Source organism: Anopheles bellator, chromosome 2, assembly GCF_943735745.2.
Source record: "Anopheles bellator chromosome 2, idAnoBellAS_SP24_06.2, whole genome shotgun sequence".
Taxonomy (NCBI): Eukaryota; Metazoa; Arthropoda; class Insecta; order Diptera; family Culicidae; genus Anopheles; species Anopheles bellator.
Window position 1 is genome coordinate 13725427 of NC_071286.1, and position 17779 is coordinate 13743205.

General features: G+C 50.4%; 2 protein-coding genes across 2 annotated transcripts in view; both read left to right on the plus strand.

Annotated features, from left to right (window-relative positions):
* The first annotated feature begins 13793 nt into the window (after positions 1–13793).
* LOC131207021 (G-box-binding factor-like) lies at positions 13794–16888 on the plus strand. The gene is made up of 6 exons (XM_058199629.1): positions 13794–14046; positions 14178–14441; positions 14517–15147; positions 15204–15376; positions 15443–15567; positions 15640–16888. The coding sequence occupies exons 1-6, from the start codon at positions 13794–13796 to the stop codon at positions 15790–15792; spliced, it is 1599 nt and encodes a 532-aa protein (XP_058055612.1). The 3' UTR covers positions 15793–16888.
* Positions 16889–17141: 253 nt separating this feature from the next.
* The window catches only part of LOC131210009 (coiled-coil domain-containing protein 25), a 1112-nt gene continuing 474 nt past the window's right edge, over positions 17142–17779 (plus strand). The window contains exons 1-2 of the mRNA XM_058203189.1: positions 17142–17328; positions 17413–17753. Of these exons, the coding sequence (XP_058059172.1) occupies positions 17256–17328; positions 17413–17753 (414 nt within the window). The 5' untranslated portion in view covers positions 17142–17255. The remainder of the gene's footprint in view (positions 17329–17412; positions 17754–17779) is intronic.

Consider the following 17779-nt stretch of genomic DNA (forward strand, 5'->3'; position numbering starts at 1 on the left):
TTCGGTAACGGCCAGAGTATAGTCGAGTCGGCTCGAGAGAGAGAACGTGTTCTCTCAGCAGCCTGCTCTGATGAAGGCTTTTCATGAGTGCCTCGCCGTTTGACAGTTTTTCCTGCTGAGTGACCAATGTTTTGAAACTGAAACCAGTCACTCCGAAGGATTTCCGCTCGGGAGGAAAAATTGTTAATGGAGTCGAATTTCAATACTGCGCTAGCAATCGGGCCTGTGTGTTGTTGTGCAACGTGTTGGAAAAAGATGAAATTACCGTAAGAATCAATCTGATTAGTTTTCAAACAATAAGTTCGCTCGCTGAACTGAACGAGGTACTGCAAACGGGCTCCACTCAGCATCCATCAGCCCGCGGCAGCAGCATCCGTATTCGCACACAAACACGCACACAGAAGTGGCCAGAGGCGGCCACTCACGTGAACCGAACCAACATTAATAGCATTAACGCGTTCGACGCGCGTAAGGAGCCCCGTTTTTTTGCTCTGCCAGTGGTGTGTTCATGCTCCCCATGTTTGTGGTCGCACCGACAGAGGCACAGCCTGCTGCTGCGTGCGTTGCTGCACTCAGGCACATGGCAACCAGGAGGCGAGTCGATTTTCTTCGGCGAGCCAACAACATCGCTCGCCCGTCGATGGTCCGCGTCCGCGTTTGTTGGTAGGACCAGCACAGGTAGTTAATTGGCGTTTTATTGCATCCGAAATCGGACTGCCGTCTGCTGTGCCGTAGGTCGTTGAGCCTGCCGAGTGTTGTGTGCCGTCGGTAATTTATGTTCCGTTTCGGTTTCGCCACACCGTGTGGCCATTTTCTCGGAACGCTAGCAAAGTAAGTGTCGAGTACATTCCGAGGTGGCCGAGATTGGTGATTTTCCAGATTTTCTCCTCGCAGTGTGTGCGTTGTGGTTGATGTGCGCGCGCCTTAGCGTGTCCTTCAAGATGTGATATTATTGTTATGGTGTTGGCCTCGAAACTACTTTGCCACAAGCATCATCATCGTCATCATCGTCATGCCATGGTGATTCTTGGAGATAATTAAGTGAAACAGTTCCAAAAGGAAACCAGTGTACGAGCGCAAAAACTGTTGCCGTGTTCTTCACAGCGATCTGGATTATGTAAAAGGAAGACTCCGCTTCGCTGAAGGCGTTCAACTTTTCGTGTCGCTCCGTGATGTAAGTATGGCACGAGCCTTTTGTTATATTGTCTCCGAAACGTCGACTGGGTAACGGTGCATGGTTGCCAAAGCCAGCACAAGGTACTACCTCACGGTGGGCGCCATTGTGGGGTTTCTTTGTTTGGGGCTTTATGTTGCACTACAAGAGAAGAAGAGAGAAAGAACGAAAGCAAGCGCCGCGTCCAAGAGGGAGAGAGAGAGGGAGCGAGTGAAATGCAATCTTCAGCCCCCGCATCACAAATACACCCACAGGGCAGGGAAAATGGCTGGTGACACCGGGACCGTAGAGGGAGAATTAATGTCTACCCCAAACATGCTCGGTTTATGCTCGGCGGACGGATGGCGCTGGCCCGTGTTTGGGCAAAAAATCGATTTTTACTTTCGCCACGGTTCGTATTTGTGTGGGTTGTACCTTTTTTCTCCGTCTTTGATTCGTATAATAGGTCAACCAGTAGGGCCAGAGCAATCTAATCATACAGAGCATGAGTCAGTGCATTGTTTCCATAGCCAGACAGTAAAACAAACTGTCGTCGAGTCCCCACCGAAGTTAGTAGACAGCTGTTCCAGCGGTTCTGGTTGATTGACTTGTTGTTACCGTTTGCAGTTTGCGCCAGATCCGGGAACCGGTTTTCCCCGGCACCAATCGGCGAGTGGTCGATTTTTGGCGTCCCCCCCCCCTCCCCCCCCCAACGAGGGCCCGAAAGACTAGTAAAAGCGGACCATCAAAACGCATACACACGTACGCAAGGGACGCTTGATTTTGCGCTTCATTCGGTTCCCCGACAATCTTTCGGGCTTTCCGAGGGTAAACAAGCATGCATTATTAATGCAGCGTTTGGGTTTGCCACGCTGGGCAGCTGGGGCACACGACTGGTTTGACTGTTTATGTTTGGTACCGTAAAACAAGAAAAACAAACGCCCAGACCAGTGCGTGCGGTCAGCTGCACGAACGACCAGGCGTCTCCACCGAACGATGCTGCTGTCCATCGGTTTACCGGATTTAGTTCGGGATGGGATTTATTTTATTTACTCGTAACAAATCCTTAAACAAGCAGAATGATACACATACGCTGGACAAGGGACTTCAACGGACTAATGGAGGCTAAATTCAATTTTCTTTTCAACAAGGCATCTACCAAGAGTGATGCAAGTGAACGAACCTGCTCACGATTGAATCTGCGTTCGATAGACAAATAATCAATTTTAGTGCGTGATTAGCTTCGCTCTTTCGGTACAATTTTGTTGTTTATATTTTGTGCCTAAGCCCCAACGGCACTTCAAAGGCGGCTTGGAAAGGCGAAAAGAGAGCAAGGAAAGATTCTAAATTTTCTTCATTTCCAATATTCACTCCCATTTCCAAATGACTCAGTGTGGCCACTAAACCAACTACGGTTATGGGGATACAAAAAGAGGCCGCTAATCGTTCACTTCGGCACTGCACCGAAATCACTTTGCATTGCGGCTTAAAACCGCACCCGCGAGCCCGCTGTGGTGGCCGAAGCAACTGGTGAAGGAATTTTTAATTTCAGACCGTTCGGAAATGTTCTGAATTTTTATTTCCTTCCGCTCGAACGCTTCGCTTCGTTCACGGGTTTTTGGGGACTGGGATTAGTCGATGTCACGATCGTGCGACAAACTATTAAACTGCAATTACATTTTCTCCGTCCGTCTGGGCTTTATTCGCTGCCTGGCGACGGTGTCGAACGGTACCTTTTCGTTTTTTGTGTCCATGCCTGAGGCCGACCCCTCCGGAAAAGCAATAAACTTTGTATCAATACCGGGCTTCAGTGCTGCGTGGAAATGCTCTCTTTAATAATCGAACCGTTGCCAGCAGTGGACGGGCTTTCGGCTTCCATATTTTTATTCGCCTCCCGCTTCGAAGCGATGCCGGTCGCCGATGCCGGCTTGTACCTTGGTGTGCCGTTGCCGTACGGAATCTACGGAACATGGTGGGAAATTGGTAGCGCAAGGTGCAAAACTGTAAGGAAAATCTTTAACCGTCGCTAGACGGGAAGAAATCCGAAAATAATATCGTTTTACCGGTTCGCTCGTTCCGTCGCCCAACCGGTCCGTTCGGTCGGTTTATTCATACGCACCGTGGCCGTGGCTCGTCTGCCGAACTTTCCAAACATGGTGAACGCACAGATTTGTTCCATTTTAAAATACATTTCCATGTTTACTACCCTTCCGTTGAACCGCTTGCGTAAACCGACGGCCCCTTTCACCTGATTTTGTCCTAAATGGGCGCGGAACCTTCATGTCTGGCGATAAGTTTGAAAGCATCGCAAGGGCGCTGCGTTGCGTTAAAGATACTAAGCCAAAGTTTTGCGACTCTTCAAATTTATTCCGAGTTTGCCTTCGGCGGTCGCCGACGTGAAGCCATTATATTAGACGGTGTTTTATGTTTTATAGCCACTTTTTATATTTTGATTTCATCAACATTCACTCAGAAAGCTAAACAAGATTCACGAAACAATTGCGCCAACATAGTAATTTCTTCAATTTTGGCACAACATTGTGTCGGTTGTCGGGCTCCGTTTCAGTCCGAACTCTGTCGGGGAGGAAAATACAATGAATAAATATCAAACAAAGGGGAATCAAAGACGGTTCATAAGGGGCCACTTCAAATCACCCGTAAGCTCCCGAAAACACCCATTCGGGGACCATTTAACTTCTGTCGCCATTTACGGACCCAACCGTCATAATTTCGGTTACCACTTGCTGTGAATTGGCTTCGAAAGCTCTTGATTTGATAACTTTTCGCCCCATCGCTCATCGCGTACGCAACGGGAACGCAAAGCCGACGCAAAGAGTGGCCCCGACCGACGGCGGGATGTGTAAAGTTCGGCCGGCGGTGGTGGTGGCGCGGGTTTTAATAAACTTTTCAGGGCACAATCTATCGGTCGGATTTCACATTCCTTTACAACGCTCGCTTGTGTGCGTTTCCTTCGTTTTTTTCTTTCTTCTTACCACTACCTTTGCCGGATTTTACAACATGTTAACGTGCGGAGAAGGTTATTATCCTCCGAGCAATCCTCCTCCGTTCGATTGATAAAGTGCAAAGGGACCGCGGGACCCAGACCGGTAGGGCAGAGGGCCCTTGAAACCGCGTCCGGTTGCGTTCCACAGTATCCCCACCGGTGACATTATTGCAGAATGTTATCCTTGGGGCTTTCGTGTAGCGAAGTAAATCCCCAATAAATTTCACCCACAGTCATCCGAAGCGTTTGTGCCGTGTCCCTTCGGCCCGAACGCGCAAACGGGGGAAGCCGGGCCCTTGATAAACGAGGGGAGCCACACACAGCCCATTCGCCATAGACCGCGGTTCGTAGGGATGGGAAAATTATTTCCTCCGGGTCCGGGACAGCGACCCTTTCGTACGACCCCATGTCCAAGCAATATTTGGTTTTTTGCTCAACCACTGCGGCGGCGGGTTGCTTAACGGTGGCAACCGGTCCCGAGATCCGCTACACTTTATATCCGGTAGCTTAAGCTGACTCTATAAACAATAAAAATCCTTTAATAATAACCGACACCTTTGCCGGTCGTGGGTCGTGCCACTTTTCACTTCACGCGAGCCACCAGGCGCCTCCACCGGATCGAAGAAAAAACCACAACTCAACTGGCACAATACGTAACTGGCGTTGGGTAGTTCTCAATATCCCCTCGGGTCCCAGCCCTCTGAATTGATATGAAACCGATAATCTTCTCGTCATCCATTAATTGAAAAGCATGACACACATTTTGTGCCGAAGTAACACATCTGTCTGCAAAAATCGCTCGTAATTTATTCAAAGTTTACGGAAATGCTGCCTCTGTCTGTGACACAGTTCGGTGGGCCTTTCTGTTTTATTCATTTGCATTTCGCCACAGCTCTCCAATTACATTACAACAGCCCGGCTATCTTCCACCAACACACTTTCAACGAGGCTCTCATTGGCCACAGTACGGCCACATTGTTTCCATGGGGACATTACGATCGCGGAAATGGTTGCCACGAGTGGAAGTGATATGCTTTATTGTTCCTGGTGCCATTGGCAATGTGGCAATGGCTTGGGTTTGTTTTTTAATCCCAACTTTTGCAATACTCCCGTCTAATGGTGTAAAATATTCATTTCCCTGCGAAGCCGCCAACAAGTTATTTCGCTTCCCGCCACTCACCACCGGCGACTGGTTCGCCAGTTCTTATGCGCCGCGTTGTCAGCAGCTCGGCTCTCGTCGGACGAAAAGTCGGTCGCAGAATGTCGGCCGCCGGAATGGCCAAATTCAAGGAAATTCCACACCCGGACACCCCGGTATGCGTTATCAGACAGGCGCATTTTACAGTGCCACATAAATTGTGTCTCTTACTATGGTACCGCACCGTGTCTACACTTTTCTCAGGCGCCATTCGAAGGCTCAATCTTCGGGCGCCGCACCATTGTCGGTTTATTGTTTGCTGAGCAGGGCAAAACTAGAAACCCATCAAAATGTGCATCTCTCTCTCCCGCTCTATTGCACACATTTTCTTATGCACGTCAGAAAGAATTACAAAGAAATGGTCTGCATTCTCGCGGGACAGTACGACACGACAACTTTCTTTCCTCGGCGTCCTTTCCTTTCGTTTTCCACATTCGTAGCGAACTTGCCGGCAACCGTCTTCGGTGGTGGTGTTGAAATTCTTGGCCGTCGCGTGGGCCTTGGGCAAATTTTAATCAACCAAAACATGGCCGACAAATAAAAGTTACATCGTTCCGCGTGGCATCTGCAAGTCGGGCTGCAACGGTCTGTGAACTAGCGACACGTTAGTTTGTTTAATTATGTACGTTCGTGTACTGTCTTTCATCTGGAGTTGGTTTTTGTGTATCGAAGCGATGCATTATTTAACATTTTCAATCAAATACGAGTGTTTGTTAAGAATCAGCTTCCTTAGTGGCATTACTTCGAGCAGCCCTCGCTGGGAGACCATGCGTCTCCATTGGCCTCCATTTGAGCCTATGTCAGCAATCAGCACTATGACAAACTGAAGGGCCACTTAAACTGAATGCTAAGGCTCATGTTTCATAGTTAGTCCAACATGAAAGCATACCTACTGTTCCACAAATCACTTCCAGACAGAGTAAAAACTTTCAAAATAATTACTCCATAGTGACAGAGGTTCTATTTGTCGTGTTTCAAGCTCGGCTGCCTCCTTCTAATGCGAAACACTGTGGGAAGATAAACAATCGCGTCGCAATGCTATCCCACAAATAACTAATATTCTGCAAACGAACGGCTCGGCCGTAGTGGAGTATGAGCTTGATTCTTCGGTGTATTGTACACTGTTGTCAGAGCTCAAACAGCCGTTTCAAGCACATTCCACATTCTAATTTAAATGAGAAGCTCGAACCTCGCTCGAATGAAACCTTTGTTGATGGTGGTGATATGTTGCGTTCCATAATCAGCGCACGGGATGGGCAGGATTTTCGGGCGAACCCACCTGCTGATGTTAATTATCTTTTGCAATAACTGTGGCTTATCGATTAGTAGACGGGTGGTGAAAGCGCATATGCACGGCCAATGGATTGACGGATTAGTTGACGGACTAACTAGGGTCTATCTGCGGGAACCGACCAGATCGAAACCGGTTTTATTCCAGTCCTGAATCCCAAACCAGTCCTGAGCCGTCCAAAGTTGAAACCGAAAGCATTCGACGAATTTTAATTATGGCTCAATTACTGTAGCCACAAAAATTCGGAATTAAATCACTGACCACACATGGTCGCGCGTGGTATGAGCATTTGAAAACCCAATTTCCTGCGGTGGAAAATGGGACCTTCGACCACATCATTTCAGCCCCACTTGATGTTTCCATAATGAGCTTGCAGAGAAATTTATGGACATTTTCGGAATCGTTTCATCCAAGGGCGCCAAAACTGGTGCTCGCATCTTCATTCTTCGGAACCTTTGCAGTTGCCTTTGAACGTCGATGTGGGCCCAGGAAAGTCCAGGAAAAATTCAAACGCTGCAAAAGTGAGTATGTGCTGTGCTTTGATGTGTGCTGGCCGGCCAATGCTTTGCATCAACTATGCGCGCAATGGCGGACATTACTGTGATCGAAATTGAACAAACTCACTTGACCGAATGGTGCATCCAGTGTTACTAGCGCCGGCGTTATGGTTTGGGGCCACAACTCCCCGGTCGCTGTGACTGGCAGTTGATTGTTTTACGGTTTGCGGCACGCGTTTGATGTTGTTCCGCTGTTTTTTTTCGACTTACCAACTTCTAACCTCAACGGTATTGCGGAAAAATATAATGTTTGGTCGGGATTTTTTTATTGTTTAATGGCACCCAGGGAATTTCGCGGTACTTTTCCGAGGCAATAAGCGTTTCATGTCACATTGGGTTCGGTGCGAGTCACCAACGCAACCGAACACCGATTTCACTCTTCGTCAGTTTTAATGCCAACTAACACTTGTTTGGACACTTTTTAAAGATAGGCTGCAGGCGAACCAACTCGAGGATAACGATGACTTACCGATCATCGTTACGTTTAGACGTGGTTTAATTATTTAAAGCAGCGTCGCCCATTAGTTTACTCCCAACACTACCGGTGCCGTTGTCGGCGGCTACGCCACGGACCACGCCATCACGGCTAATTATCCTGTTCCGGAGCCTCGAACGAAACAATCTGGTCTGACCTATCTAAATGAATTTGAAGCCAACCAACCAACCGAACCGTTGTCGCTAAATGCCAGAATGTCGATTTTTTACCCCGTTCCTTTTTGTGTTCGGGGTGGTTTGTCTCTGCCCCGGGACCTGGGGCGAACGATGAGCTGGGTGGAGAGAAAACATGAAAAGTAAAAACACGACCAGGCAACGGACACCGGAAAAACGGGGCCACGTGCTATCCCGTTTCGAGCCGCCGGTCGCTTGGTGCAACAATTTATCACCATGCTCCCCGTCCGTCCGGCCGAGTCCGGGGAAATCCGTGTTACTCCGGGCCAGTCGACCGCGCGTTGCGGAGTGTACTTCCGGGTCTTACACACCGGTATGTAAGCAACCCTGGTAATGCAGCCCGTGCAATTTAGTTTTGCATTAAGCCACTGCAGCCACCCTTTCGAGGGGGGTTCGGCCCCTTCAGCCACGTGGCCCGTACGATGAGTGATGAAAATGACAACGAGTTTTCGATGGTCCCTTACACTGCGCCATCCGGGGAAGGTGGTTTACTCGTCCAACTGGAACTTCGAACGTCCAACTGAAAAACGTCCAACGGAGTCCGAACTTCAGCCGGTGACCGCCGAGCTATTGGACGCTCCGTTTTTCTAGGGGTTCTTCTGCCGGAGCCCTCAAAAATTCAGAAATTTGTCGAGCGTGCCTCTTCGCCGAGCGATCGTCGCCGTGCGACTTTACTTGATGCAACAAAGTAGTCGGGCGAGAGAGACAGCAAACAAGCGAGAAACAGAGAGCGCACGAGCGAGGAAGCTTTCCAAGTATCAACAGTTTCCCGTGTAGCATAGTAAGCGAGAGCGAGCGAGAGCCATCAGCCGGCAGACGAGACAGACATACGGCACCGGCCCGGAATGGAGCTGCCAACCGAGCTTTCGCGTTACACGCAACTCAGTTTGCGCTCAGCGATCGAGGTGGACGATTCGCCTCGGAGCGGGAAAGGTTGGCGCGAGATAGTTCGAACTTTTCCAGCAACCTGTGACCGGAGAGTGATTTAGTGCCGGCCGAGTGTCGCATCTGTTTACATCACCCCACATCAGCTGGTTGGTCGGTTTCGTGTGCGATAAGTTCGCGTTCAGAAGTGGAAAACTCCCGAGTCGGTGATGAGTCAGTCGGTGACGGGCGACCTCGCAACGGCGAATGATTAATATTGCTTCCCCGGGGCGGTGGGAACCGCAAACCGCGCGTGCCATCCGGGAATATTTCCGCGACACACGTGTGTTTGTGATCCGAAAGCAAAATGATCGTAAACCGAGCGGCGCATCACTACTACGTCTAGCCCCATTGTTGTTCGTTCCTTAGATTTGATTCCGACCCTTCACCGTGAACCTTGTGAGATCTCGCAAGCGCGCGAGTGGGGATTTGTTTGTCACCTCAATTGTCCTTTGTGGAGCTCGCAGCAGCACCGGTTCGATCAACCGATTCGTTCTCGGAACGAGTGTGACAGAAACGTCGCGGTGCGAATTGTTATTAAAATTTTGTGATTCGCTTCCGAAAATGTTCTTTTGCTTTCGGAGCGTTTGATAAGGACATCCAGCGAATCCCGCGAATCGGGTACTGTAAACCACACTTGTGCTATAGAACTGGTGAGGCTCAAATACACACTCGACGAAGATCAATCCGTTTTTGGTGTGGCCCCTGGCAGGAGTGATGCCTTAATTTCGGTGCCTCCAGGCAACACGGCAACGGCAACGCCAACCCCAAGCACCCAATGTCATGGCGCATAACAACGAACCAAACAAAGCTTCGTATTTCGGTACAGCGTGTCGGGTGCTAGAACCGGATCGGTAATAGGATTAGCCGGATTACGTGGTGAAATTGTACTTCTTCATCGCAGGTCGCCTTGCCGAAGGTGCTTCTCGGTGCAGTACCGCCACCCTGTGACCTTCTTCGCGTCTGAACTGTGGCCTCACTCGCTGTCGGCTGCCTGGTGGCCGATCCTTGGTCGAAACGTTGATCACACACCGGATGGGTGGAGGTGAAGGGGATTCCTCTGTGACCTCGTTCCACGGTCATGCGGCCGGGCGTAATGACAACCGAATCGAACGGCACCGACACCTGTACTTCAATTCGGTGCGCACCTTCGCACCAGCGTTTGGAATTAAGTGAATTAGTGCCGAATCCGGTCCAGGACTGAACAGTATGAGCTGAGCTTTGGGGTGGCTGAAAAATTGAAACCGTCACCTCCGCCGGAGCTCGAACCAACTCGGCTGGGTTGATGGGCCTAGGGAAAGTTTCAAATTAATTCCAAACAGGTCGTAGAATCCGATTTTTTTTAAGTGTGCCCAGAACATGTTAAAACCATTTGGTTGCCAGCTCGCTGGGGTACTGCTACACCTTCCGTAGTTCCTTGCTACACGTGCGGAACCGTGCCACGTGTTGCAGGTTCTGTCGATGCCGGGGGTTTCTTCATATACCCCGTTCGCTTTATGGGAGAAGCCAAATCTTCACACTTTGGAACGTTCGACGTGCGATTGTTCACAAAAGGACTTCGTCTTAGCTGTTCGAAATTATTATGACCTCTCGAACTTGTCCTTCGTGTTCGTGTTTGTTAATATGACTTTGAGTAGATTCCTTCAACAACATTTTTCCATGATTTTTGAGAAACTCAATATAATTTTTTGCCATTTAGTTTTAGAATAATTTAGTTAAAATGCATTCGTTGCCACTCTGCGCTTGAGGGCACTAGTACCCACAGTTGGTTGAAACACAGCCGAACGGGACCGAAGTATTTGGACCGAAACAAGGACCCCTTAAAAGTTTTCCCGCTCTCGACAGGATCTGGTCCGGATCTGGTTATTGGCCAGGCTAAAATAAATTACCATTATCGTGGTGCTCTCATTGCGCGCGATTCTGTGCCGTTTAAAGTGCATTTACGTAGGACACACGCTTTGTGTTTTGTGGCTCCACTTCACTATTGCTTGTTCGGAGCACATAAGTGGCGCACTTTGGCTTCGAGGGACTTTCTAGAAGATCCCCTCCGCCCGACCGTGGCCGGACCAACATCTGGTTAACAACCGCATGAAAAGCACCGACAGCAAATTAAATTCCATTTAACATACCGAAAAACCATCACTTTTACGACATTCATTAATTCAGGCGGGTGCAATGTGTTGCAAATTTGGCGAATGACCCCAAAAAGGTAACCCCCCCCACGAAACCGAAAGACATTTCAGCCAATCTTAATTAATTCGCCACTTCGAAGGACACTTTTCACCAAAGTAAAGTGAATTGGCCACTTTGAGGAGACTTGGCTACTTGTGCCAAGAAAATCGCATGGATGCGTGGGCAATTCCTCTGTTTCACTGCCTTACCATTCCGCATCCGAGGCGTTCGGCGGTGCGTTAGAGTCGGCAGATCAAAGTCGAGCTTTTAGCGCGTGCCGCACACAAGATCCTTAAGACGTAGTTTTCCACACGGCTACCTCAAGTGCCACCCGGGGCGGGACGAAGAAGCAGTCCATTGGGGGCACCAATTTCCTGCGCCACGTGTAAATTTCACTCCCGTGAAGTACCCTCTTGCGTGAGGTAAAAATTCAATAAACCAGCCACGTCCACCGCGTTCTGGCGGGGACGAAACAGATGTAATGCGATGCACAAGAAGTCACCATCATCCGGGGGTTTTGCTCGTGGCGCACTCCAGGCGGCGTTAATGCGAATAGGCTTACACGGCTGTGACCCAGTATACTCGGAGCCGACCGAGGTTAAAGATTTATGCGCATTTCCACCTTGATTTCCGGCGTAATTAATGTGCCGCTGCTTCACCGGTAAGGACCCGCGAGGACCTCGGAGGTAGCGCCGGTAAGGAACGGAAAATACGGAAACCAGGGGGCTCTCGTTTGTAAATTTCCACGCTTTATTTTTAATCATCCACCGGAGCCCATCGTCATTATCATAATTAACCACATGGTGCGCCTCTGCCGCACACAAGCGTATGTAAATGTTGGCACACTTCTTTAGGCCCTGCCCGGACGGGCCCTCCGGTAAGTGGCATTTATGTTGTAGTTCGGACTCTCGTCTAAATCGCGTCAGCTGACACAGTTGACGAGGGCGAGCAGAAGGCAAAAACAACACACAACAGCAAACCACAACTCTCGGCCTAAGAGCGGGCCACGCTTGGGATGCACAGCATTCAAAGTTCCTCGCGGTTTCGCGACCATACGCGGCCGCATCTTCTTTCGTCGCAGCTCTGGTCGGAGTTTCCTGGGGGCGGAAATAATTTCGCACAATAATGCATTCGCCATCGCAAAATGGGTCACCTCTCACGGTTGGAAGCCGAAAAGACATCCTCGTCCTAGACCGGTCCCCCCGGCCAAAGAGAAAGTGCTTCCCGGTGCTTCCCGGACGACGACGGACGAAGAACATTTTTCCAGCACAGAAAAGGGAAACCCTGTGTGCGCCAGTGGGGTGTACAATAGAGCGCGCGGCAAGAATTAAGAAAATGGAGAAAGCTTGCCTTGCTTTGCGGAGGGTTTTTCCATTTTTTTTGTTGCTCTTGAGGTCCCAGCTTCTCAGCGACCATTTTCGCAATGATGCGCCACGTGATAACACGGCGCCCGAAGGAAGGAAGCCCACATATGTAGTAGGCATTGGAAATTGCACAGCAAAGTGTACGACGAATGTCACAACGCGGCAGGTTCGGTCAATCGTTTAAGAAATCTGCGTCGATGAAGAGCATTGCTTTACAAGAATAACATGTAAAAGGTCTTTAATGTACTCACAAAATTGATGGAAAAATCTGTAGCTCAAAGCCGAAAGTAAATTCCGACGAAACGTTTGCTGTTTGCTGTCAACCGGAATGGCTGTCGGAATGCTGTCAATCGTACAGCAAGATAAATAGTTCATCGAAATTCTTCCCTTGGCCTCCCGGGTGAGAATAAAGCAGCGTTTTGTGTGGAATTTTCTCCGAAGAGCCGGCAGCAAATTAAAAATTCCTGTTTCCCAGCATTCGGTTCCAAACTTTGGCCAACCATGTTTTTCCAAAGAAACACACATTTACATCTTATCCCGGATGCCCGGGGCTCCTACAAGTTTCATTTCCAATGTCCGTCCGGTGTATGTTTTATGAAGACTGTGGCCCAAAGCGCCGAGAACTCTTCGCTTGCAAACCTTGACCACATCCAAGGGCGCTCCGCTGTATCATGGTCGGTCGCCATCGTGACGAACGCATTCCTATCCACCCGGGATTGACGTGTTTGATTTTCGATTTCCGTCCCCTCACACGTCTTGACAAGGGGGGGGCGCACCATAATGGCCCTTCCGTTTTGGGCAGTCCCCAAAAACAAGCCCGTGCCCCTCGTTCGGCACCACATTTGGCTACCGGAATGAGCAACGTGCTGGCGACCGATTGCAGGAAATGAAAGACCGGCCTGTCAACGATTCGCGTCACCTCACGAAGTCGTGCACTAATTGAAGTAAAGCGATTACCATAAAACGTGTTCCGTCGCGAAAGGGGACCCCCGAACGGCACGACTGGAACTCTGTCGGCCGTCCCGACGAAGGCGCCCGATGCCCCGATGTGAATGTTTGATAATTCAATAACAAACAGTGGAACTTCCCTTTCATTTCCTGCAACCGGCGAGCGTTCTATTTCGGCCCAGTGACGCCTACCGAACGTTCGCACAATCTCAGGTCGTCAGGACGTCGCCGACGGGCCGGAGAGTGAAAAATAGTGTCCAGTTTGTCAACATGGTCGCCCATCCGGCAGGGAATTGGCCCGACCGGACTGAGGTTTCACTTTCGATTGGTCTCTGGTTCTCATTTAACATCATTTCCTGCCGGCTAGCGAGTACGTTGGAACCGTTCGGAGCGAGTGTTATCGTTTGGCCGGCGCCAGGCTTGTGGTGAAGTGTTTACCCAACGGCCGCAGCAACAAGTGGGGCGTAGACGTAGACGAACTTCTGCAGCGCTTCTGCTGACAGTCCGACCGACATGTCCCGACAAGCGCCGATGCCTGGCCCCACTGCGGCTCCGGTGCCATCCACGGTGGCGTACGGTGGCGTCAGTCTGCTCGACAAGCTCGATCGGTTGGTGAGCTCCACGGTGCTACAGGAGGCCCGAGTCTATCCGGTAACCGTACCGGGCGCCACTCGGCTGCCAGCGGGCAACGATGGCCCGACAGCCGTTACTCCTTCGACCGTCCTGACCACGGTCGTGCAGACCGACGATTTTGTTGTCCATCCAGGTACTGGCGCGTGTGTGGGACGATTCGTTTTGATTTTCCGCTTGCGACCGACGTCGATGGAGTCTTCAAACAACGCCTCAAGGACTGTTGTTTTAATCTGCTGTCTCTTTCTCGTTTCTTCCCACTGCCAGGGCCAGAGGATGTGTTACTGCTCAACACGACCACTGGACTGTACCAGCAATCGGTGACGCTAACCGCCCGAATGTATCCGATTGAGGCCACGGCGGCAAAGTCGATCTGGGGCCTACCGACGCTGATCTGGGCAGTACTGATCGGAACGGTCGTGATACTACTGCTGATCCTAGCGACACTCTTCTTCTGCTGCTGGTTGCAGCCACGCACCCGCAAGCTGCTCAACTCCAGCTACTACACAACGACCACGAGCGCCGGAAACGGTAAGTGATCGGAGGAGCCATCGCCACAACGGGGGGGCGCTGCACCGATTGACCGAGTGCGTTTCACTTCCACAGCATCACAGAGCTCGATCGTGACGAAATCGTGCACCGGTAGTAGCGACTCGAACCAGCTAGTGATGCCCCTTTCGATCGGCATATGCCCCCCACAGTATAGTGCCCCTCCACCGCCCCAGCAGTCTCAGCAGCAGCAGCAGCAACAAGGTTCGCAATCGCACCACGGTTCGAGCGGCGCAGCGGGCGGCAGTAACAGCTCGCTTCATCATGCCTCTCATGGGCCGTCGGCACACCACACCTGCAACGCAACGGCCGTCGGCAATCAGCAGTGCAGCATGGCTTCCGGAGGCCAGGATTATGGTCACGTAAAGTACGGAAGCTCCCCGCAGCAACACTACTCGCAGCAGCACCAGCAGCAGTACGCTCATCATCATCACGCGCAGCATCATCAACACCAGTGCATACACTACCAACAGCAGCAGCAGCAGCAACAGCACCAGCAACAGTATAATCAACAATTGCACCAGCAGCAGCACGCACAACAACATCATCATGTCCATGGGCAACAACAATATCCGTACAATCAACACCAGTACTATCATCATCCCGCGCAGCAGCAGCAGCAGCAGCAACAGTACCTACACTATCAACAACATCAGCAACAGCATCATCCGCCGCAACTACAGCAAAGGTAGCGCTCGCAGTTCGTTCCCACGAATCTTTCTAATGTTTGTCTTCGTTTTGCAGGGATCATCATCACCAGCATCACAGCCAGCAGCAACAGCATCAGCAGCAACAGCAGCAGCAGCAGCATCGGCAGTCATCGTCGGGCCATCATCACTCACCGCAGAGCCAGCTCGCGCACAGTCAGCTGCACAAATCGATGTGGGCCATCAACCCGCTGTACGCTTCGAGTGGAGGTAAATGCATTGCGTCATTGGTTTCGATGCCCGACGGTTTAATCAACGACTCCTTTCACTTCACAGTAATGAACGACGATCACGAGGGCGATACGAGCACCTCCTACCGGACGCGATCCTTGCCCTCGTGGGGCAAGAACAGGCAGCGGCCCCTCTCGAATGCGGACGACCTGGAAGAGCTGTACGCGAAGGTGAGTCCTTCCCACAAAACGGATGCCCGGTTCGATCCTACTGTCCTCCGTCTGTCTCTGTCCGCTCTGTAGGTGAATTTTAGCAAAAAACGACGCAACCGTATGCGGAACGATGAAGCGGCCATCATTGCGTTATGCCGGTCGCGCTCGCAGAATCTGGCCGCACTGCCGCTCGCCACCGACCAGGACGCGGTGGTGGTGTACGACGAGCGGACGGCACTGTAGAGGGTGCGGAGGGCAGCCGTGGTGGTCTGCTCCTGTCGCGCGACCCAAAGGGACCCGCAATCTCGTTTGTGTAGTCGTAGCGTTGGGACAGTTGTTGGGAGGTTATGGAATTCGCCCCGGAAAGAGGGATATCGATCATATATGTATAGCTGAATTTGTACTAGTCACTAACCGTGCGGCGGCGTGGTGGTTGCCCACAGGGATCGCAGAGGGCACGAGTCCGGTGAAGGGCGATGATATTTTTAGTGTAAAATATACAACAATCAACACGTAGGGATTCTACTTCACGTACGCTAGTGTAGCTGTAAAACGTTACATACGATCGCCCGTCGTGGCGCGGTTAGGTTTAGGCGCGATCCGTTGAAGCGCCGGGAAGGAATTCAAAATTTAGGTGTAAACGACGCGTAGACACAATTTCAAAGCGCGTTTTTTCATTCAAACGGAAACAGTAAATCGTTTTACGCGACGCGCTCATTAGTTTGTAGTGCGAACGGGGCGCAATTCAGACTTCAGAGAAACGAAAGTATTATCGCGTAGCCGAGTCTAAAGTGAGAGGATTATTGGAAGGACCGAAGGATCAAGCGTTAGAGCACCCAATCCCACAACTGTGTAAATTTGGTTACAACAAGACTGATACTAATGCTAGAGCCCCGAAACCTACAGACATTTCATACTTGCTCTCTGCAACGGCATGACAGAAAACCTATCAATCCCAAACTACCGAACATATTATCAGCCTCTGCATTGCAAGAGAAAACAATCCAGAGCCTGTGTGTCTCTCGATACACTAGGAGCGATTTCTGCCAATTGTGTTTTTTAAGTTTAGCCGAAAGCAGAAGTACATCTTAGCTCTGTTTCTTGCCCCATTGTTCGCCATTTACCGTTTGTCGTAGAAAATCGATAGAATTCGTTGATTCCCATGCGTCTCCTGAAAGAAGCTAACAGCCGTTCCCCCAACGAGTCGTGACATTCAGCGTAAGGATGGAAAGTATATCAAATTGTGTATATTATAATTGTTTAGCTTGCGAATGTGACGGCCAACGGATTGAACAGGAAGTGTGTAATAGTGCAATTGTTTGACATATTCAGATCATAGTTGAAAAATATAAAACGAATTGATTTATCACCGAAACCGGCCACGGTTCCACCGGTAGTTTTAACCTTTTCCCACAGATGGTAATGGAAAGAATAATTAAACGGAACGACGTTTGGCGTTTTTGAAAACAGTTTCATCGATTTTCGGTATCGATGAAAACTGCTACGTCGATGTTCTTAGCCCTGCACCGATGACATTTCTAGCTGCTACCGGTTGACAGTTTACGAGCGCCTTGCCAAAGTTGCAAATTCTAAACAATATTGTGCGGCGATAAAAGTGCGACACCGGGAAAAAGGATTGTGCCGGTTGCGGAATGTAAAACGCGCCCACGGAATTGGTCGAGCTCTGTGCATCAGTATTTGCCACGATGGTCTTTTACTTTACCAGCAATGTCGTGCAGCCTCCGGTGACCCTGTTTATGGGCTTGGATAAGTACGAAAGTGAGTCGGGGCGTGCCTTTTCTTCGATCGTCCGCGTTCCGTTTCAATTCGTTCCACTTCTTAACCGTTCCTTTCCTTTGTCAGATGAAGACCTCATCAAATGGGGCTGGCCGGAGGATGTGTGGTTCCACGTTTACAAAGTATCTTCGGCTCACGTATATTTGCGGCTCCAGGCCGGGCAAACGCTCGATGACATACCGTCGGCGGTTCTGGAAGATGCTTGCCAGCTCGTGAAGGCCAACAGCATCAACGGCAACAAAATGAACAACGTCGACGTTGTGTACACAATGTGGGACAATCTGAAGAAAACGCCCGTTATGGAGGTTGGTCAGGTGGCGTTCCACCGTGACAAGGAGGTGCGCAAGTTCCGCGTGGAAAAGCGCAGCAACGAGATCGTCAATCGGCTCAACAAGACAAAGCGCGAAGAATCGATCGACTTCCGGGCGGAGCG

Coding starts and splice junctions, on each gene's coding strand:
- LOC131207021 (XM_058199629.1), top strand. CDS start 13,794: ATGTCCCGACAAGCGCCGATGCCTGGCCCCACTGCGGCTCCGGTGCCA. Junction 14,442..14,516: donor GACCACGAGCGCCGGAAACG/GTAAGTGATCGG, acceptor TCACTTCCACAG/CATCACAGAGCTCGATCGTG. Junction 15,568..15,639: donor TGGAAGAGCTGTACGCGAAG/GTGAGTCCTTCC, acceptor TCCGCTCTGTAG/GTGAATTTTAGCAAAAAACG.